The 22,994-nt window shown below is 44.9% G+C and overlaps 2 protein-coding genes across 3 annotated transcripts in view; both read left to right on the forward strand.

Moving 5' to 3' along the window:
* LOC142585709 (carcinine transporter-like) overlaps positions 1-19,953 on the forward strand; it is a 30,968-nt gene extending 11,015 nt beyond the window's left edge. The window contains exons 4-10 of one of the 2 annotated variants that reach the window (XM_075696677.1): positions 729-897; positions 2,262-2,388; positions 3,482-3,594; positions 6,063-6,277; positions 12,527-12,705; positions 15,279-15,442; positions 17,100-19,953. In XM_075696677.1, the coding sequence (XP_075552792.1) occupies positions 729-897; positions 2,262-2,388; positions 3,482-3,594; positions 6,063-6,277; positions 12,527-12,705; positions 15,279-15,442; positions 17,100-17,187 (1,055 nt within the window). In that variant the 3' untranslated portion in view covers positions 17,188-19,953. The remainder of the gene's footprint in view (positions 1-728; positions 898-2,261; positions 2,389-3,481; positions 3,595-6,062; positions 6,278-12,526; positions 12,706-15,278; positions 15,443-17,099) is intronic. The other variant, XM_075696678.1, reaches the window with a different exon arrangement.
* A 1,794-nt stretch (positions 19,954-21,747) lies between these two features.
* LOC142585710 (organic cation transporter protein-like) overlaps positions 21,748-22,994 on the forward strand; it is a 40,993-nt gene continuing 39,746 nt past the window's right edge. The window contains exon 1 of the mRNA XM_075696680.1: positions 21,748-22,227. The gene's annotated coding sequence lies outside the window, so the exon portion shown is untranslated. The remainder of the gene's footprint in view (positions 22,228-22,994) is intronic.

Consider the following 22,994-nt stretch of genomic DNA (forward strand, 5'->3'; position numbering starts at 1 on the left):
ACCTCACTTTGCCCTCTCTCCCCAGCGTAGGGTAGCAAACCGGATCCTCCCTCTTGGTTAACCTCCCTGCCTTTCCCCTTTCTTCTGTCTCTCTCTTGTTCCTCTCATATGGTGTGTTGGGCTTTGCCGCGCGCAGTTGGCATGGTACTGAATTGTACAACTCGTCGCTCCTAATACTTCGTGAAAGAAAGCCAGCTAAAGCACCGTGCCCAAGTGCAGAATGCATGCTGTTGTCTGATGAGTGTTTTCATTAAGAAGCCCCAAAATTATTCGGTCTGTTGGAATCGATTTTGAATACATACGTGTATACAAACAGACGATAATGCGAAGAACGGAACGAGCAGACTCGATCGAGGGCACTGGAAACATTAAATTAATTTCAACGGTTTAATCGAACTGCACAACAGGTTATGAAGGATGCCGAGGTGAACAGCTCGAGATCAATTTTGACCGCTAGGGGTTCTTTGACATGCACCTAAATCTCAGTCGCAAAGAACGTCCATAACCATCTGGCTGCAAGAAAGAAACAAGAAAAGTTAGAAACGTGGTTGCTGGCCGCGATGCAAGAGCACTGTAGAAAATGAGTGGCAAGTACATACACCCTCAATTTTTTACAGCAAAAACCAACCCCGCCGCGCTGGCTTGCCCTACATAGTTCCTTGTAGTACTTTTACCGAATACTTCGCTGTAACGAGCTTTTCGTTTTTTCTTCCGCCCTGTCTGTGCAGTAATGGAGCTGTTGGATGCCAAGCAGCGCACTCTGATGTTGGGCGTGGCGTGCATGGGCTGGACGCTCGGCATGTGCCTGCTGACATTGGTGGCCTACCTGAGCCGCACCTGGGTGCTGCTGGCAACAGTGTGCGCCTCGTGCGTGGTGCCTCTTTTCTGCTACGTCAGGTAAGAAACCACGCACTGATGGAGCTTTAACAGTACTGGAGTTCAGTGGCCGGTGAAGCGCGAACAGGTTTTTGCCGGGCCGCGCAAAGACGAGCCACAATGACAGGAGCCACGAAATAAACGAAATATTCGTTATGTTTTACAACGACACGACATTGCTTCTTTGTGTCAGCTGATCGGGAGCACGGCGGTGTGAACGCGCTTGCACTTCTTTGCAAGTGCATCGTTTACTCAGTTTCGAGCAACAGAGGACAACCCGTATAGCTTCCCACTTCACATTGCGAAGCAGAGTAGAGAAGGCGAAACGCCAACTGTCACCTCATCGACAAATATTAGTACTGAAAGAAAACAAATAAACAGGATGAAATTCGGTAGGCAACGGTGGGGAAATTATATTTTGCGATATCATTGGTGCATGCGGAACCAAAACCTAACAATTAGGGGTCTTTGTGTAAACAGTGCAATCGTATCGTCAGATAGCGTTATATTTGTTCATTTTATTCGTTACTCCCCGTGTGAGCAATACTCAAACAGGCTTCTAGAGCATTCCCATCGAGTCTCTATCGCTGGGTTTACGCTTCTTAAGCAACCATTTTTCTCGCACTTGAATCATTCCAACTCCCCTTTCCACGAATGAACGCCAGTTCACACATTGTGCATTGCCCCGTTGCCATGTAGTGTTCTTCTAGGTACTTGTCATTTTCCCGCAGCCTTACGCTACAAAAATAAGGAATCACCAACTGTATTTCGTAACTGAGCCGTATACAGAATCACGGCACTTGTGCACGACTGCAATCGGATCCCTTACGCACGTACAAGACTTGTACGCTGCACTGCCTGGGTTTAAAATTAACTAGGGATTCCTCACAGTAGAAAGCCGGCGCACTTGATTTTGTAACATCGTGGTACTTGATAAGAATAAGTATTATTAGCAAGCGCGGCGTCACGAAGGTGTTGTTTAAGTAATATCGTTTATATCTATTGCAATGTCAACAGCAATTTTTAGCAGGATGAGAGATAGATATAATCATCAAAAGTGCCATCAAATGAAACAAAAGGCTGAAGAAAAACCACAACGCACGATTTAGGTAACACAACAAGAACGCGACAGTCGCCACTGCTCCCTTCCAGTCGTTTCTATTTCTGTGACGCTCGGTCTAATAAACCTGAAGCCATGGCCTTAAGCGTTCATGCCTCGTGTCACCTTGGAGTCGTTCACCGGACTCCCTGTCTGCCACAGCTCGCTTTGACCTCCTCTTATTTTGGCGTATGTATTAGCTTCCCTCGCGCAGGCTACGGGCAAAGCAGCATCGCCTGCAGCCTTTCAGCCTCCGTCATTGACGGACATTGCGTGTTCATTGTAGGGTCATCCCCGAATCTCCGCGGTGGCTCTTGTCGCAGGACCGGCTCCCCGAGGCGTCGGCCGTTCTGCGCCGCATCGCCTTCCGAAACGGAGTCGAGCCCCCGATTGACCTCGACCTGAAGCTCAAGGTGAAAAGTCATTCGTCTTCCGTCCACCTACGTGCAACCTATGTCAAAAAAAAAGAGAGAGAGAGCGAGAGAATGTGCGGAAACCATCGAAAGTGGTTCACAATATAAGCGAATAGCGGAACGCTTCTAGAAAGCAGCTCGCTTTATTAAAGGAATGATGCTCTTGAGAGCGTATATTGTTTCAGTTACGACATTTAGATAGCGTTTGCTGTTTCATATACGACGAGGGTGCAGGGAAGCGGAGGTGATGCATTAAACGGTGCTTTGCAGCAGATTTATGGGCTAAAGCGTACAACTTTCAGCCCATGCGCTTACAATACTGTCATGCAAACAACTAAAGAATGTTCGCCATTATTTATCCCTTACGAGCGAGAACCTTCGCGCACCATGAACAGTATTCGTCTCTGCCAGATCAACGCCTCAGAGTCCATAACAGTTTCACAAACAGCTACATGCGCCAAAGAATGCTGCCAGCTTACTCGCTTCTTCACATCTCAAGACCAGTGGTGCCAGAAGCTACACCGCGACGCATCCACTACAACTACATACCATGCTCCCAGATTGCTGGTCTGCCTGTGGGTCCTGTCTAGTACTCCTAGCCTCTCCATCAAGCTGATCTCTAAGTATAATGGTCCATATCTCGTAATTCACCAAACCTCCCAGCTCAACTACCTCATCAAGCCGCTGGAATTGTCTTTAGACCAATCCCATTGCGGCCAGGAAGTTGTCCATGTCTCCCGACTAACATCATGCTGCGACCCTCCTGTGTCTACCTACCCTTAGGTCACCAATACGACTTTGTTCGGGTTGATATCGTACAGAAGAAGAATGACATCTGGATGGTGAAAGAGGAAGATGGCAACTGCTGGTGTTTCGATGCGCACGTTCGCGCTCTGCCCTTTTCATAAAGCAGGAACTATACTCTCATTTCAAGAGTTTAGCCTCATTTTTTTTATTTTATGCACTACATATTACATTCAGTTTGCTCGAATCATTTGTGCACGTATACATGCTAAGCCCCCAGATAAGTTTTCTTATTTAAAAACTTTACGATCGTCTTTTCCTGCTAGAATTTCTTTTTTTTTTTTTTCAGAAAGTTCAGCAAAGTTTAAGTGCCGAAGAAGAATCAGAGAAATCAGGCTCCATTCTGGACCTGTTTATCAAGCCCAAGATACGAAAGAACTTGCTGATACTCACGCTCATATGGTAAGCTTCCTTTACCTTACGTCTGCGCAAAGCTCCGCTCAAGTGAATATATTTGACACCGACGTACCTTTTTGTCTAAATTTGTTTGAAGAAATGACCTTGTCTTTAGAAGAATTTCTTTTTTTTAATGTATTCAAGGAAATGTTGGTTCCTCTTCCCCTGCCCCGGCTTCTCCCCTTCTCTTAATTCATAGAAGTGCCAAAAAATGTTTCAAGCAAAGAATGTAGAAAATGCTATGGTGGCATCTTCTATTGCAGTGAAAAGACTAAGATGCTCGCCTAAGGGACTTAGAGAAGAATAGCGGTGTGCTAAGAGCAGTTTTTGACGTCGAATCGAATACGATTGAACTGTCGCCAGAAGCGAATCGAAGCGAATATCGAATAGTTTGTGAATAATGTGCGGCCTTGTCAGCAATAACATTAAACAATATTATATTCTTGGTATTACAGTGATAGAATGTTTCGGTCATTAAATTTTCCGTTATAAAACATGCTTTATTAAAAGTCCAAAGGAGCATTCGAAGTAACTGAGCAAATTGTTCAGAAACTCGGGGCTCTTAGGTGAACACACGGTTATGCGTTATCGTGTAAAGTAATGTAAATTTAATCACGTAAATATGTTCTGATGCGAGAACACAGGTGCTGCCATCTATAGTACCGTACAATACACTACTGAACGCCATGTCTAAGCATCTTCTTGCGAGTGATTGTGCTTGAGCAGAAAAGTCTGGCTGACCCAGTGACGCTGCGCGCTCTAGTGCGTTATGTCTGCTGTGAATGTAATGAAAAATATCGCATTTCTTCTTTCAATTTCATGTTTGAATGAATTCTGGTGTTTTACGTGCCAAAACTACGATCTTATTATTAGGCACGCCGTAGCGGGGGCACTCCGGATTAATCTTGACCACCGGGGGATCCGTGCCCACAATGCACGGGACACGGGCGTTTATTGCATTTCGCCTCCATCAAAATCCGGCCGCCGCGTTCGGGATTCGATCCCGTGACCTCGTGCTTAGCAGCGCAACACCATAGCCGCTAAGCAACCACGGTGGTTCAATTCCACGTTTGATCGTGTACAGTTGGCGGAGTAAAGTATTTGAAGAAACATTCGAAAAATATATTCGCACATTCAAATAGTCTCTATTTGGTTCTCGGACCTAATCACATAATGACAATTCGATTCGATAACCGAATCAAATAGGACAATATTTGATCGTTAACTTTATTCGAAAGTTACGAATATTTACACATCCTTAGTAAACGTGCATGCCTTGCATAGAAAGCCAATAACACTAAATAAAATTGGGGGTGCATGGACATCAGAAAACTTGCAACACAGTGCAGCATGCGCATTAGTACAGTTTTTTGAAGAATTAGTACTGTTTAAAGGTTACTAAATCTTACTATTGTAGGTTTGATCACGACGTTGATTTGCAGAAGTTATTCTTTTCTTTTTCACATTTTCCCATATTTGTCTTTCTGTAATCACTTTTATGATAGTGTTCTCCTGACTCTTGTGCGCGCATCTTGGGTGAGTTGGTAATAGTGTCTTGGGTGAGTTGGTAATAGAGTTGGTAATAGTTGGTAACAGTGTCTTTCACCAACGAGAGACGTTGCTTGCACTTCAACAACATTCGAATTTTATTAACTACTCAGAAACATTTCCTTTTTGTTGTGTATATTTATACTTTAGATCTCGGTTATTCAATTGTCCTATGATATTGCTGGTTTGCTGGTAAACCCTTGCCAAATCGCCTTGATATGCCGCAGTTTACACGTCTTTCTTCTGTAAACGTAGCAATACATCAGCCATTTCAGAGCTTCAGAGCTAAAACTTCAGAGCTAGGAAACTTCAACAGCATGCACCCCGTCGCTTTTGTAAAAATAACACTTCACCCATCGCCCTGGCTGCTTGACAAGAACAAGCTCAAACCCAAAGACAAGAGTACGCTGTTTCATTCTACACCTACGTGACATCTTCGGTGGCGTAATCTTTAGCAGGCAAGAATCGAGCGACTTCTGCCCGGGCCACTCTCTGATAACGAAGTGAGGTGTTGTGTGTACGTGCCGCCTGTCAAGGTTACGCATTGTTCAGCGACAATAGCGGCGTCACATTTTGTTTACCACTGCACCGATATAAAATGGGCTTCGCGAGGCAGTGAATGCGAGCTAAGCCTATCTACATTACAATAGGCGGGAAAGATAAGGATCTATCCTTAATACGAAGGAAGCAAATCAGGTTCTGTGACCATACGAGGTATTTCTTGCAACTTCTAAATTACAAATTTGATGGTCAATGAAAAGAGGAAACTAGAATGATGGCTGTGCATTGTGCAAACTGAAAAGCGTTACAACGCGAGATGAGTGGCCTAATGTATTTACTCCTCGTATCGTTATGCCGCGCACTCTTCCACCGAGCGTCTCGGTGTTGAGATTCCTCAGCGCAGTCTTCCATCCCACGTGGCGCAGGTCTGCGAACGGCTGCGCGTACAGCGGCCTGCACATCAACGTGACGCACTTGAGCGGCAACGAGTTCCTCAACTTTCTCTACCTGGCCCTGGTCGAGTTTCCGGCCAACGCGATTGGCTGGTGGAGCATGAACCGCTACGGTCGGCGCTGGACAAATGTTTTTTTCGTGCTTCTCACGGCCACCGCCTGCTGGGCGGCCGTCATTGCCCCCACGTGTGAGTTGGTTGTGCCATTAATTAATTAATTACATTATTAATTAATTAATTAATTTATCTATTTATTTATATACGAGAAGGCACGACATAACGCACAACACAAATTTGGAACAAGGCAAGAAGTACGACAAAGTATATGGCATGATTCACTACAGGGATTTCTTTTCTCTGTTGTTCTCCTCAACGGCTGAGGATCTGGCGAGTTGGTATTGCATTCTCAAACTGGTACAGCGCAACAAGGAAATGAAGAAACAAGCCGAGCCGACCAGAAGAAGAAAAAACAAAGCGCCGAACAGCGCTCTGTTCCATCTTCCGGCCGGCTCTGCTTGCATCTTCCTTTCCCTGTCGTGCTGTACCAGTTTGAGAATGTTGTTCTCCTTTTATACTTTCACGAAAATCATGCTGTACATGAATAAATTGGAGAAGTACTTTTCAATTCACCAAACAATAACAGATTTGTTCTCAGATAATTGAGCATAACGAAGTAATAGATCAAAAGGGCATGGCTGTCGTAGAATGGGACCTTGTTGTATTCTTGGGCAGAGGGCAACCGAACAATCGACCACTTCATTCATTGATTCATTGTAAATTTTGACATCCGGTGCCGCCGGTTTCTCGAACACAGCTCAAGTCAAGTGCAGCTGCCTGGAAATGGTGTCCTGGACTCGTACGCCGCTTCATTCTCTTGCCAAAATTTTAATATGTCCTTTAAAGACGAATAGGTATACACAGTTTAATGACACTGACCACCCAGTTGTGCTTCTGGTAATTTCATAAGGTTACCCTTACGCAACCATAACTATCTGATAACTACTGTAACGACAACTGCCTTACGAATCATAACTAGCTGTGGTTAGCCTACCTGCCTTTCTACACATCTTTACGTTCTCTTCGCAACTTTCGTATTTTTTTTATTTTAGCTGGAAAGAAGATTGCATATGGGAGGGAGGGGACGAAGGAAAGATGAGGGTGGAAGGGTAACTTGTAGGGAATAGTGCATTCCTGTTGACATTGATTTCCTCACATAGCTGATTTCCTTGGTTCCTCTTCATTTCCTCCAATAATGCTGCGGCCCACTTTCCATTTTTTTTATGTAACATGTGTGGTGCCTTTCGCAGATAATGTTGCCAGCCTTTCCTTCGAACGTTTGTACATTTTTGTCATCGGTTAATAACACAAATTGAGTGTCTACCCGCTGACAGAAACTCGGCTGTAGATCCGTTTCGTCATTTCCGCTAAACTTCACTGCTTATAATCGCGATACGTTCTCTCATACATCCCGTGGCCTTAGTGAATTCTAACAAAGGGCAGAACTACATGCAATATCACCTCGATCGACGAGCAACAGTGATCGCCGAATACGAAAATTATTTTGAGGGGTAGGAGGGGTGGCATTCTGTGAGTGTCCACTTAGCGATACGCGTCAGAAGGAGACAAGCGCCCCCAGCCAATCAGCACTTGAGCAGCAAATGAAATGAACATTTTCCCTAGATGGACACTTACAAAATCGCGAAGTAAACTCGTGGCACTTGCCTGGGCCGCAACCTTGTTCCAGTGGGTAGGGCCCCCTGCTCGGCTGCTGGAGGGGTATGGTGAGATATCCCCCCCCCCCCTCTTGTGTAGGACATCCACCGGCGTATAAGACGGGCACAAGCAGCCAACAGGCCCGGCGTCCTGCTTTCAGGGGGTGTATTACTTGGGAGAGGTCCGTCCAGACCGCTATGCTGACAGTGCGACAACCAAAACAAAACGATACACCAAACGACTCTCGAAAAAAGTAGTCTGGTGGTCACGTATGTCACCAACTTCCCAATAGGTGGGTGTCCTTCCGAGCGTCTGCAACTGCCGAAGTTGCCGAACACCTGGTCGGAAGCGTGCTTGTATACGTGTTTTACCGGTAGGCACCGGCCCGGCGGCAGCACACGTCTGCTGCCCACAGCAAAGGGCGGATGATCGACTATTTCACCAAAGCTGCGGTGGCAGAAGGGACGCGCAGCGACCTTCGCAAATCTCTACAGGGCCCCTGCTCCGAGATGAGAACCCATATACACAACCGAGCGCCAGGTCGTGATACACCTCTACTCCATAGAAAAAAAAACGGTGGGTTTCCGGCAGCACCAGAATTCAAACCGTCGACCATTTACCCACCGCTGCGATTTCAGAGAGATTCAAACAGGATTTTCTGGGTGTGTGTGACGTGTGTTCAATTCCAACCAGCAGAGGAGAAATTTTAAAGCTTTTTTTTGTAATTGGAGAGCTTTAGAAGTGCTGTTAGAAAATACCAGAATCTTGGATCTATAATAAATCTTAGCATCCGCTAAAAGATTTACATATGACGTAAGTCTGTACTTGTACGTTGGTCAAAATATATGCAGTATGTTATGTATGGTTATACTGACGGTCTGTGTGCTCGTCTGTGACACTGAACTTTCTCTGTTAAACTGAAATTCTTTATGTTCTCGGAAAATACGAAGCACATATGTTTACATATGCAACTGCGCACATGTTCATCTTCTGCGGGTCTCTTGATTCGTGTACAGAACTTTATTGATACTGATGACTGACTGTTTTTTGTCATTCTTTTGCGCTGCATTTTGTTATAAATTTTGAGACGATATTCTCCTTTACCAAGCGACAAGGAGTAGCCAGTGCCGCCTAAAGGTGCCAACCTCTCCTCTTATATCATGTCAATAAAAAAAAAAGTAGAACATACGCAGCGGCCCATACCCAGTGACCAAAGTTGACGTCAAAGAGGTTCATTGAAGAGCGGCCCATACCCAGCGGCACACACCTGCAGTGACCCATGTCGGCATCAAATTGGCTCACTGAAGACCAACACATGCCAAGTGGAACATGTCCAGTGGCGCATGCTGGCGTGAAAGAGGCTCATTGAAGAGCGGCACATATCCCCTGTCACATACCCATGGTGACGCAAGTTCCTCTAACGGTTGGTTTCGCACCCGGTTCTCTCAGAACAGCAGGCCCAAGCTCTACCCATTAGACCATGGACTACCCAATCACCCAAGTTGGCGGGAAGACTGTTCGAGACATAGAAAGATACCGGAAAGTGCGTGAAGTATTCCAAGAATCTTAATCGCATTACTATTCCATCGTGTGGAATGGCCACAGAGATTTAGCATTTGTTTAACGTTACTCAGCATAACAGAAAGTTCTCGATCGCCAACGATCTCCAATGGCGCCAGGACGCTTTACTTTCTGCCTCCAACGCAGCGCATTCGATCCTTTCTGTTCGCAAGCAGTGTGCAAAATTTCGGATCAAGTCAGCGGGCTTACACTTAAGTATCTTGAACGCGATTGTATTTTCCTTTCATTCATTGTTTCAGGTAGTCAAAGCCAAAAAAAAAAAGCAGTTAATAACATCTCACCAAAGCAAGCGATCCGTCAGTATTTGCCCCATGAAAGAAATGCTCCACTGAAACGAGTTTTAAAAAATGCAAGATTCTGACGGTTCTTCTTGTCGTTTTCTTCACCGTAATGGCTTTCAACGTGTTAATGGCGACTGTCAAACTTTTCGTGAAGCCCACTAACGCGACCGTCTGGGCAGCATTTTTTTTTATTTCTCTCAAGAACGTACACGTTCCGCTAGTGTGTCCAGTCAGCTCGGAAAAAATAAAACATTTCTTGAAGCCTCGACTAGCTTAAAAGCTAGAAGGTCGTCTCGGGACTCGACTTCAGCAGTGGTCACACTGGGCTGGAATTTTACTTTCTTGTATCACAGGAAGTCGCCCGCAAGACATGAGAAGCTTGACCAAAAAAAGAAGAGTAATATTGCCCATAAGGTACAAATTAGGAGCAGAATGGCGCTTTAGAAACAAACAAAAATAAGATGAACGATATCGCTCGTGCTTGTTCTTCATTCTCTAAACCTTCGTTCTCTTTCTTTTCTTTCCGCACTTCAGTGCTTCCCGCTGCAGAAATCAGGCCGTGAAAGCCAAGTTTTATGTTAACGAACAGTTACTAAGATAGGATTCTCCTGCCAATCAAAAAACAATAGACTCCAAAACGAACTTTTCCTGTGCTTAGCACCGAAACGTTATACGAGACACATCGTCCGCCTCGTCTAAACTTTCCGCGCTACGCATTGAAAAAGATGTCTTACCAACGTGGCCATAAGTCAACCGTTGCTCCTCAACTAGTTTGGCTCACCATTATTCTTTCTTTTGCACCTGCACAAGGCCTATAAATATAATACATAGACATACTATACATATACTAGACTTTACACTAGGCTACAGCAGTTGTAATACGCGTACTTTATTTATTCTGTGGCTTATAACTTTGACGAAGCTTTTCGATTAGCTTGAGTGTCCATGTTCGTGTCTGTGCGGTGTGTGGTGTTTGTGTTTTTAATGTCAGGACTTTGTGTACCATATACTTATATCACCTAGCACCTCGAGTGGCATGCAAGAAGACCAGCAGGGCTAACATCTCCAGCTTGAAGTCATCACAAATCATTAAAGTCTTCATATTTCTCTCTCGCCCTTTTCTACCTTATAATGAATGCGATATCACAAGTCAGAAGGGCGCCCGTGGACAATGGTGCGTGTTTAATAATGTAGGCAGCCGATACAGAATAAACAAGTGAATACTAAATGCATGTGGCCCAAATGAAAATATACAGTGTAAATATTGCTCATTTTCAGTGTAGAAATGCTGTCTTCCTTCTGCATATGCGTTGAGAGTCACCGCTTTAATTAAATGAGTGTCTTCATAATATCTCCACTGCATTGTCTGTCAAGTTTCCAATAATCCAATAAGCTGAGGAGGCTTACCGCTGAAATAGGAGGTATACGTCGCGCTATATATATATATATATATATATATATATATATATATATATATATATATATATATATATATATATATATATATAACGCGAGAGCCGCTAAATATGCTTCCTGAGTTTCCGTGAAATCGCGCGCTTCTTTTTTTTTTTTTTATCTTTTCGTATTTCTTCCTCCAAAGGAAAGCTTCTTTAAGTAATAGCATTGTCTTTGATCTTTCGTTTAGTTTGCTCGCGAATAATACAGCGTAATTGAACTCCTTTCTGTTGAGTACGTATTTTATCAAACATCTGCGTGGCCAGGTGTACCGTTGTATGGGAAGCTTCTGCTCTTATCCACTGACGTTGAAATTCCAATTTTCAGCTACAGCGTCAAAATGGCGAAAATTCTTTTCGAGCTACTGCAGGAATCGTGGCACTTGGTTTGGTGCCAAGGACTGCAGGAAAAAATTATTTATTTGTTGGCTATTCTACATACCGGTGTTCCAGATTATACAGCAAGTCATAACAAAAAAGCAAAGCCCTTTGTGAGGGTGAAACCGACTTTTCAGCAACCTCCTAGACTATTTCTGTCTTCTTATTCCTTCATTAATTAGTAGTAATAAGTTAGTAACCTTTAGTTAATTATTTCATTTCCATGGCGTCAATACATTAAAGGAAATTAGACGCACAGAATCAGAGGAAGACGAAACCGACAGTAGGACAGGCAGTCCTGTCCTACTGTCGGCCTTTTCTTTCTCTCATGTTGTGCGTCTATTTCACTTTAAGTAACTTGTACCATCTAGGCCAACAGCACGTCATATTAAAATAGTTTATTTGTAGATCACATCTGGCAAGCTCACTTTGCATCGTTTATGGCGGACTACCTTTTGTATAGCTTCACATTAAAAAAAAGGCCTCTTGGCCCGCAGCGGCTTGAAAACCAGCGCGACCTAATGGACCTCAATAAAGTTTTTCCATCTACCCATCCATCTTGGACAAGCAGGCAAGCAGTCAGCGACGACTTTTTAAACGTTCCTCGAGATTTCATTTAAGCATGTAGAAAAATAAAAGGTCGTGCAGGTAGTTACGCTAAGCAATCAGTTTAATATGGTGTCTTCAATATGATTTACGAACCACGACTGTGGGTGCAAATTTAGTAATTAAGTATTTGTAAATATTCGGTGCTGATTATGCCCTTTATAAGGACACAATATATACTACAGGCGTCTCCAGTAGGTTGATAAATGCGTACAGTTTGTTTCGCACCCACCAGAGGGCTCCTCTTTCAAAAAAAATTTTATGACTCTGCTTAAGCTCAGACACCCGGTATTCAAACATTGCGGTTCTTAAACGCGACCATGCCATTAGCCATGCAGGTTGAAGGATGAACGCCTCTCCCACGTTCGTCCGAATCGGCTTCCTCTTATGACAAAACTTGCCCGGCTACACTGCATCTGACGCAGCCGGCACGGTCCACGTCGCCTCCTCGATCGTGGCCAAGTTCTCGACCACGGCTGCTTACATGATGATGTACCAACAGTCGGACGAGCTGTTCCCCACGCCGCTACGTTCCTTCTCAATGGGTGTGCTCCCTTCCCTGGCCGCGGTCTTCACGGCGTCGGTGCCTTACATCGTATACGTGGTGAGTGCGCCAAAAAGCCACTAAAGTGAAAGAATCAGCTTAGACTGTTACTCTTCCAGAGCTTTATTTCACGCACCATGGTTAGCTCGGTCTCTGTGGCGTTGTGCTGCTAAGTTCGAGGCTGCGGGTGTGATACCCGGGCATGGCTGCCGCAATTCGATGGCAGCGAAATGCAAAAATAAGAACTTTCGTGTACTTAAATTTGCGTGCGCATTAACGAACCCCGGGTGGTTAAAAGTTAATCTGGAGTACCCCACTACACCGCGCCTTGTAATGATATCGTGGCTTTGGCACGTGAAATCCTAGAATCTAATTTAAAATTTTCGAAACTACTTTTTGTCAAGTTTCTGGTAATATAGTGATCATTAAAAAACATGACGGTAATCTCTTTTAAATTTCATTTTGCGTCGGAACCCCAGCATCGCAACGTCACTGTGATGTCGCGAATTTCAGTCTTTTTTTTTCTATTTGGTCCGTTTTGGCTCGGGGAAACATTCTTAAACTTGCAAAGTTTCGTCTTTGGCGCTGTTGGTATACAATGCAGTACAGTAAACCCTCATTAGCTCAACCTCTGATATCTCGAAATACCGGTTCATTCGAAATGTATATGCATATTTTTTTTTCACTTCTCATGTAGAAATTACTTCGCTCTTAATATTCGGAAATTCCAACTGCGAGAAATGTCGATGAAATGGCAGAAACCCAAAAGTTTCCGTACTTCGCGTACCGCTGCGATATCGCCAGAAGTGACCAGGACCACAAATTTCTGGCATTCCTCTTCATTCTACGCCACTCTTATGAACCGCCATTCACAGCCGCCTTCGACCTCGCGGATAATGCGGGCGGTGTGCCACTCTGACCCCTGACGAAGCGCGAATGTCGCGAGCAAGTACACGTGACCTCCGCACCATGCACGCTCACGTGTGCGCGGAGCCGTCGACAGCTTGCTTATTCGCCGTGCTCTGCGTTTCTGTGTTTGTGGATCCGCGCGTTTCGCCTTGTCGCGCACTACGCGATCCTCGTACGGATACCGCGCCCTCCGCCAGCTGCGCCGAGTATTTGGAACACCCTTTAAAAAAAGAAGGTCGTCATGTTCACAAAGTAAATGCTAACACGTTACTTGTCAGAAAAAGAACTACCTTCTTAGTAAGTGATGGTAATAAAGTGATTGCCAGTACTCTTAGCTACCTGCTGAAGCTCATAAATAGGACTAACTTAGTAGTGACTATTACCTCGGAAGTGCAGTTACCAACGCAACTGAAATATAATTACCAACAAAACACTGGGGGCCATCCGATTTAAAGTGCCTCTTATTGTCATATAGTCATATTGTCATATTAAGTCGATGCTATTGCAAAACCTTAAGAAGGTAAAATATTACATCGGAAAAATAAAGGAAAGAGAGCCACATCCTTTCACTATACCGGGTATTTCCAGGAAGACTTTAAGCAATACTTAAAAATAGCCGTTTTGAAGTGAACTGGCAGTTACTTCAGAGACATGCCTTCGGTGGTGCCGACCGCGGTGTGACGACTGATGTGCGTTAATTAGTCGCTAATTTAGCAACAATCTACTAAATATATTTTAAAATAATAATTTAAGCGGGCCCATTGTAAATGGGAAATTAAAGCGAACTCTTCGTAAAAGCCATATCAACTTCTGGATCTGGGAAAAATGCGATTACCTTGTGAAACTGGGCCACCACGAGTTTCGTCTGTCAGAGCACGCGAGACAAACTGGGAAGCTGCAGCGAGCGCAAGGACGCGCCCCTCGAAGCGACGTTCTGCTTACGTCACGCAGCCGTGGGCATGCCAGCGCGCTGCGACAGCCATAAGCCCGAAGCCGCAGTGCGCTGTCTGCCCGCGGCTGGGTTACCAGTTGGGTAAACTGTCATCTAAATTGAAACTGGTAGAGGCCAACTCTAACTAGCTTCTCACAGCAGCACTGAAGCCTCTCAAAACACTTCATAATTTAGTGCAGTGAATGCTTACGGTGAGTGAAGACCTCAAAGTTCGGCAAAGGTTGTTGTCCTTGGTATGTCGCTGGAATAAAGCTCAGAGCAAAGCATGAAGCCATGGAACACGGTTATAATGGCGCGTTTTGAGGACAGGACACAGAAAGAATGCGCACAGGACAGTCGCCGTCCTGTGAGCATTCTTTCTGTGTCATGTGCTCAAAACGAGCCGTTATAACCATGTTCCATCAAGCTAGCAACCAACTAGCCCATGTAAGTCCTTTAATAGCAAAGCATCAACACGCGCGGAAGCTTATTGTGTGAATTCGTAATTCGTAGCACAGAAAAGAGAACAGTAGGTATGCATGGGAGTCATGTATGTTAACCGAGACTGAGCCCCCCCCCCCTCCCCAGTGTAGTGCAGCAAACCGAATTTTCCGTTCTGGTTAACCTCCGCACCTTTCTTTCTTTCACTCTCTCTCTCTCTTTATTATTATTATTATTATTATTATTATTATTATTATTATTATTATTATTATTATTATTATTATTATTATTATTATTATTATTATTATTATTATTATTATTATTATTATTATTATCGCCCGACGTGACGCAGGGGAAGTACGGTGCCTGGATCCCGTTCCTATTCCTCGCCGTGGTGACAATGGCTGCAGGTATCGCAGCAGCGTGGCTACCCGAGACCAAAGGATACCCGCTCTGCCAGACGGTTGAAGACGCCGAGAAATTTGGCAATGACCAAAAATTCTTCTCATTCAACAGGTGCGGAACCTCGCCTAAATAGCAGGCAAAGCGCGCTCGTAGTCAAGCCAACGTGTACTGCCGCACGAGCCCAAAGGCCAAACCACACGTACGCTTCCTGGCGCGCGGAAGCTCGCGCCCGGGCACTTTGCGTTTGTCGCGGCTCTCGAGGAATGCCGGTTTCAAACTACAAGACGCGCGTCAGCGCGCCCGCTTGGCTCACTGCTTTCGCCTTAGTAGACATCGTTTCGTATTTTTGTGAGGCAGTCGGAGCACCTATGCTAACGCGACAGTGTTAGTATCCCCCCCCGTGTCGCAGGAAATCCGGCGCCGGCGTCCCTGTCGACTATCGTATTGGAAGTAATCATTCTGAACCACGCATACCCAACCACGCAGGCCCTCCATGCAGCTCTAAAAAGTTACTGAAGTAATTGAATTTCTCAAAGTAAAATACGTCAGAAAAATTTTAAAGTACGACTTACACACAACGGACAGACATCATAGCGTCGGACTGTAATTTGAATAAAGCATAAAACATAATTCTGTTGCTCGCTAACTCAAACACAGACCCTTTTTAACGCGACAGCGTTTTCCAGCTGCCGTTTGAGGTCTGTTTTGGTAGGAGCGGCGTGGGCCCCTCGGTTCCTTGCACACCATCAAAGACAGAACAACAAAGCTCGCCTTCGTGCGTAGCATTCGCCGCCAGCATTTCCCGGTAAACATTACGGTTACATAAGCTGCAGTTGCCGGGAAGCGTGAAAAGCGGTCAGCGATCTTTGAATGCTATCGCGTTCCACTTTTAAAGGTGAAGCTTAAGCGTCTTCCAAATTTTTTTGTGGATTATATATCCGTGATCGCGCCACGCTTCGACTTGTACGATCTTTCGCTCAGCAACTTCTCTGGTGTAGGCGTGTGGGCGTGAGCTGTCGCGCACCGGCAAGCGTACGTGTAATTTGGCCTTAAACGAACCAGCCACAAACAAACGAAAAATTCCGCAAGCTTCTCCAGGAGCGTTTTTGCTCGAGAGCAGTGTCGTGCGATAAGTGTGCGTAGCATGGTACCTTCTGTTTTTCGTGTATATATAGAGAAGGGCGCTTAGTATGAAAGTTGATTTGGAAGCCATGGCGGGAGAGTCCTACGTGACATAAGCCTGACTACAAGCTTCTAAAGCTCTTTTCACGGTGACCGTGTAGACGTGTGGCTACTCCAACGCCTGCGAACAGCTTGTATACTGTTATCATTCATATCTCTTTCTCTCCTCCACTCCCCTTCGTTCGCGTAGACAAGCCAACCGGTGTCAGTCTTATTAGATTCACTTCCATTTCCTTTCTTTTTCTTTCTTTCCTCTCTCCTGGCTAAGGAAGGCTTTACTTTTGCTTAAAGCACATACGTATATCTATAGGGTGTCATATGAGCAACAACATGCAGATGGCGTTCACTCATTGATAGCATTTTACTATTTCATGGTCAAGCGTGATCGGTAAGCACTTCGTCTTCATTGAACGATGTCCGCATCTTCCGCTAGTTAGGCGCAAGTTCGCGTTAGCGAAGCAGGATAGGGCAGTTATTGAAATATGTTACCATTATTAGTGTACGACCGAAAGTGAGTATCAAGATGTGACGACCACTGCCATGTATGTATAGTAACAAAGCTTCGGAATGTCTGTTTTGTGAACAGGATAGAGGAATCCTCTAAGCGGTCCAGGCGTGGCGGAGAAAACGGCGAGAAGACCCTTGAACTACGACCCCTGCAGGCTGAGGCCTGAATGACTGTTCAGATGCCTTGTACGATGAACCATTCTAAACAAAGAAGCCCTCGTGACAACACAAGGTGACAACATACAGGACACGACATCGTCCCAATGCAAGAAAATGAAAAGTCAACGTTCAATACCTGTGCTTCGACCCTTGGAACTCCTAGATCCTTATACGTACTCACGTGTGTAGGAGCATGCTCATTAATAACACTGTGAAATAGATAGCTTGGAGTACCTTACACTATTTTGGGGAAAACAACCGATGGCCATCATCCTTCTCAAGATGTCAGGATAGGGCTCACACGACAACTTGATGGCATCGTGATAACGTTATTGTTGTTGCGCACGTACGGGGTGCTGTGCACACCAGCCTTTTTATGGGTTGGGACGGGGGCGCATTATTGTTGTCCAATGTAATATCTGAATTGTATGTGATATTCGGTGGTTCTTGCGCAAAAATCTGAACCGGTTCTAACGATACTACCCTTGTGCAAGCGAATTTCCTCATGATGCGTGCTCTTCATGCACAGGTTGCTCACCCGGAACTTGCTGGCGTTCCTAGCTGTGTGTTCTTGTCTCTGTCAGAAAAAAATTATTGCTGATGCTAAGCGTCCCCATCGCTGTGAGCCTGATGCAACACAGTTGTACAAGAAGTAAAAGCGAGCGGTCATAGGATACCTGCGCGAAACAGCGCACGTTGCTGTTTTCTGACCGGAATAAGGTAGGCAAGGTGTGCTCCCTGGTCGATAGAATGTTATCCCGCAAGCCAGGCACAGAAACTCGATGTTCCGTCAATCATTTGTACAAATACGCGCAACTGGCACTGCCTACATCATACTATTATCATATGACAGAAAGTACGTCGGCCAAACGGAGTGGTGTCTGAATATGCGGCTTCGAGAAAATGAGCTTTCTCTTTGGGGCAATGCCTCCATCCAAATTTCCATTCGCTGTAGATCATGTGGCTGTTTGCTTCATCTAGAGAAGACGACCATCGAGAACAAATAGGTGGATAAGCGTAACCTGGGAGACAGCTGAAGCCTACCGCAAAGGTATTTTAAGCCATCTTTCTCTCATACTATACAGGATAAAAAGTTTGGCTATTTAGCTGCAAGGACATGATCAGCTTTCTTTCGCGTATGTGCCGCGAATATTTGGCTGATATATGTATGTGTATATGTTATCCCGATATCGTTTTAGTGGCGAGCCACCGCTTTTTTCCTGCTTTCTCTGTATATATTTAACCCTGTCACGCATTCCACGATGAATTTCCTCATTGGCCGGCATTCTGGTGGCACGTACCCGCCGCTCATGACAACGATCGGCGTGATAATATTCAAATGACCTTACTGCAATCGTCAATCTCGCATCATACGAGAAGCTCTGTGAATACGAGCCCTGGATGGCAAGAAACAGTAGACAGATATGTATCGGCTAAAGGACTCGCTTGCTGGTCCTCACATCTAACTTGAGGTAAGAGTTTCAAGCCAGTGATAGGCTAATAAGTAGGTCATCTATCTAAAGGCAAAACACTGTGAAACCGTAGTAAAGGGATGCTAAATAGCCGCACAAAACAAGTTTAGACTGATAAACATTATTTTAAAAGGTTACTTACATTCATTCAGAGGGAAAAGTTTGATTACTTGTGGTGCTTCACACCTGCTTAGGACGTGCGTTGAACGCGGGTGATGGAACTTAAGAATTAGGAAAGTCTGGACTGAAGCCAGACCTATATCTGAAAATTAAGACCGTTGAGTGATGGACAACAACATTTCCCGCGAAATTTCTCACCCTGATGGCAGAAATTATCTTCAAGTTGACCTTAATGCAAATGCGAACTGCTGAAAGAAATTGGTCCCTGGAAATGAACATTGTCACATGTAAATTCATGCACCTAACAGGATCCAGCCGCGAGTTACAAACTTACTACCTTAATAACGTCCCTTTAGGAGCAGTGGCGCATTACAAATACCTTGGCGTTCACGTAACAAATGACCTCCCCTGGGCCACTCACTTTACCTGGCTAACTAACAACGCAATACAAATACTTTGATACATTCGCGGAAATGTTTCACAAGCGCCTTCAACACTTAAACGCTTGCTTTATATAACAACAGTTCGCTCGACACTCGAATACACCACCGCAGTCACGAACAGTTAATGCACTCTTTAAATGTGGTTCAGAACACATCCGCCAGCTTGATGCTAACTATGACAGAACTGACAGTGTAAGTAACTTGAAATCTAATCTCGGTCTGCCATCACCATAGCACAACGTCGCGAGATCTCCTCGCCTCTGCCTTTTTCATCATATATTTCACCACCACTTATTTTGTGATGAACTCATTTTGCCTCCTGATTACTTATCATCTCGGCTATATCATCGTCACAAGATTGGTATTCCGCCGTGCAGAACAAATACATCTCTTTCGGCCATTTATACCTGCCACACACATCCCAAGAGTGGAATCGCTTTCCTGCGCACATTGCTTCCATAGTAAACTACGATCATTTCAAAAATTCTTTAGCTAATATTGTATAAAGCAGCCACTTATATCGTATACGACGTTAACTGTTCATTTTTATTTGTTAATTTGTGATTGACCTGCCTAGGCATATTTTTAGCTAATATTGTATAGGCAACTATTTCTACTATACGTTGCTTTATTGTTCCTTTATTTTCATTTTTACCAATTTACCGCACCCCGCTGTAATGCCTCTGGAACTGAGGGTATAATAAGCAAAAATAAATGATTAAATAAGTTTACAAAGACACTGCTACAGTTATGGCACAAATGCAGCGCTAGAAGCTTTTATTTAACTTTTTTTTTAATATTTACGCCTTGTGGCAAATCCTCCAGCGTAAAGAGAAGAAAACCAAGGCCAATCTTTCTGTTTATTGAATTTCCCATCAACATCTTGGCAACGGTACGTCAGTGTTACGTTACAGATCTCAAAGTATTTTATCCTATCTGGACCATTATAGCTCGGCAAAGGTTCTCGAGCCTTGCTAGGTTGAGATCTCGGCTTCAATTATACTTTTTTTTTTCATAAGCAATTATATGCGAGCAGACGCTGTCACAGTGCCTGACGTCACGGCGAGAAGGTACGCGAACTTCATCAAGGCGTCGCCATTAGTCTTGAGATCTTCCGTCTTTTCCGACTAGCTGCCAATCTTGTACTCTGACAGGCGAGCCTTACCTGTCATCTTGCTGAGCAGGCGGCAATTTGTCCTTCTCACCCAGATTACAGCAAAGGCGCCAAATAAAACAACGGACGAAGGAAGGAGACGCGAGACGACCTTCGCTGTAATTATGCACAACCGACTCGCCCACCAGCACGTGCTCAGCGAGTTCTCAGTCAGAGCATCCGGGTATGAGCTGCTAACTGGCACTTTCATAACGTCCGCGCCCGGGAAGAAATCAAGCAATTGAAGGAATATTCGTAGCCACAGGGCCCCCTTCCTCTACAGTGTTATCTTTGTGTGAAACTCTGCCGTCAGGGCTTACAATATTTTGGGAGAACGGGCGACTACCTGACGAAAGCAATTCCGTTTGTCATTACATTTTCTTGGGGCAGAAAAATACCTTGCGCATCCATTGTCGGCGTTTCAAATCTCCCTCACCCTTCTGTCACGTTTGTATTGAGCCACTGTTTCTTTTTACATTATTATTATTGTTTATGAATAAATAATAAACATACTGAACGCCGTGAGTGCGCACATCGACTCTGATTCACAACATGTGAGAAAACACTGATGGCGCTACATAGAAGACAGCCAGCTGGAAGTTAACACAGTAACAAATAAACCCTTACACGGCCAGCTACCTGGGCTTTGTGACCGACAAATGTCGGCCAAGAAATGTGCCCCAAGTGCTCGGCTCCTGTGGCGATGTCAGATGCTCTACACCTGCTTTGGTTGTGCCCTCAAAAACCGGTGATCAGATTTAAGATCTCAAGAAAGGCTGGACCTAATTAACTGCCAGATGTACCTGTAAATTACACCCGTTGGGTGTAGTTCACAGAGTTTGGAGATTTTTCAGAGACATTGCCACTGATAGAATTTGCAGAGTAAGTTTGCAAAGAAATTGCTGCATTTCCTGGACGATGCAGACCAAGAAGATATTGTCCGATCTTTTTTTCTCCCGTACGTACGCCTTGTCATAAATTCTCTCTCCCCCCACCCTTCACCCCCGTCTCCTCAGAAGAGAAAACGTCTTAGGCTTTTCGAGATTGTCACATCTCCCGTCCCTATATCCCCGTACCATTGTTAACGTAAACGTGTATTCCTTGTTAACATGGCTGTCTACAAGACAACCCAGTTGTTCTGCAAAGCTAATTTCATCTCTTGCGTTCAGTGAGCCACTGTCGAAGTAAACGCCGCAAATTGCTGCAGATAGTGCTGTACGGGCAACGCATTGTGTGCGCGATAATGGCGCAATACCCAATAGCCAAGCGAAGCCTTCGAAACATGCGATTCGCCGCGCCCACGTAGGCGAACCATTTCGTAACACCGCCACCCGCAGCCACTTCTTCTATCCGAACAATGATCGCTACTTTAGCGCCTTGCACTTGCTGTCCGACGGTCAAGCTCCCCGAAGAAAAATCTGCTCCCTTCCCCACCCATCCATCTAATCTGTGCGTGTAGCTATCGGCCACACCGCACCGATCCAGTTCACGTCGGCGTTACCGTGTCGAGTGCCTGACGGGGACTTTGCGCGTGCGCTCCGAGAGCGCGACTGGGCAAGGGTGCCAGGTTATTGAACGACGGCGGACATCTTTCCATCTTCAATAACGCATCGTTGCACGCCGCGCGCGCTGGCACGTTCATAATCAGGAAACCTCAATCACACGTGTCAGTCAGTCACAGAAGCTCTTCGACGGCCTCTCCTGGAGATAGTCAGGAGTGGTCGTTACTGGAGCCGTTGCTCCTGTGATCGCCGCTGCGTGTCCCCTTGTGCTGTGGGTCTGCGCCCGTATCTCTCTGCTCTGGCTACCTGTGACTTCGAGGTTCTGGCCTGTGATCTTTCAAGACTGCTCCCTTAAAAGGTAACACCACTTCTCTATAGAAAAATAAGGAAGCAGGCACTTTCAGGTAAGGGTGTGAGGTGTTTCTTTTATGTCTTATCAGCTTTATGATCTCTCTATGGCTCTCTGCCGGCGTCGTGCTGTAATGTTTTCTGCGGCAGCATGAGGAAACTGAGTACCGCTAAAAAAACAAGGACGCACGTGAGAATAACAACACACGTCTATGTGTAGTAACCTAAAATGTAGTGCTAAATGCGTGATCAGCTCTTTATAGAGACTCCTGTGTTAGCAAATAATCGGTGCGATTTTACTCAAGTTAGACTAAATTTATAGCTCGGCGACCTGGTATGGTGTCATATTTTGCCGCGTGTCATATACCTGCGTTCTGTGATGCTTGCTCTGTATTTCATTTAATTTCCTTTATTTACTCTTACAGCCGAAGTATTATAGAGAAGCGGGGATTGCAAAAGTACATAAATATCCAAAAAAAACAGCAAAGTGTAAGCAATACAAAATACTAACAAACTAAACAATATTACTTCATAATATAACCGGAAACAGCCGTTTTAAACACAATGACATCAATTATGGACTCTACGTGTGCTCGTTCTTGCAACGAGCACACGTGCAAACTAAACACGAGCAAACTAAACAATATTACTTCATAAAATAATCAGAAACAGCAGTTTTGAGCACAATTACATCAATTATAGACGCCACGTGTACTCTTTCTTCGAACAACAGAATAGGATTTCACATTTGTGCAACTTGTGGCCAAATCGACCTTG

Source organism: Dermacentor variabilis, chromosome 6 (genome assembly GCF_050947875.1).
Source record: "Dermacentor variabilis isolate Ectoservices chromosome 6, ASM5094787v1, whole genome shotgun sequence".
In the NCBI taxonomy this organism is placed as follows: Eukaryota; Metazoa; Arthropoda; class Arachnida; order Ixodida; family Ixodidae; genus Dermacentor; species Dermacentor variabilis.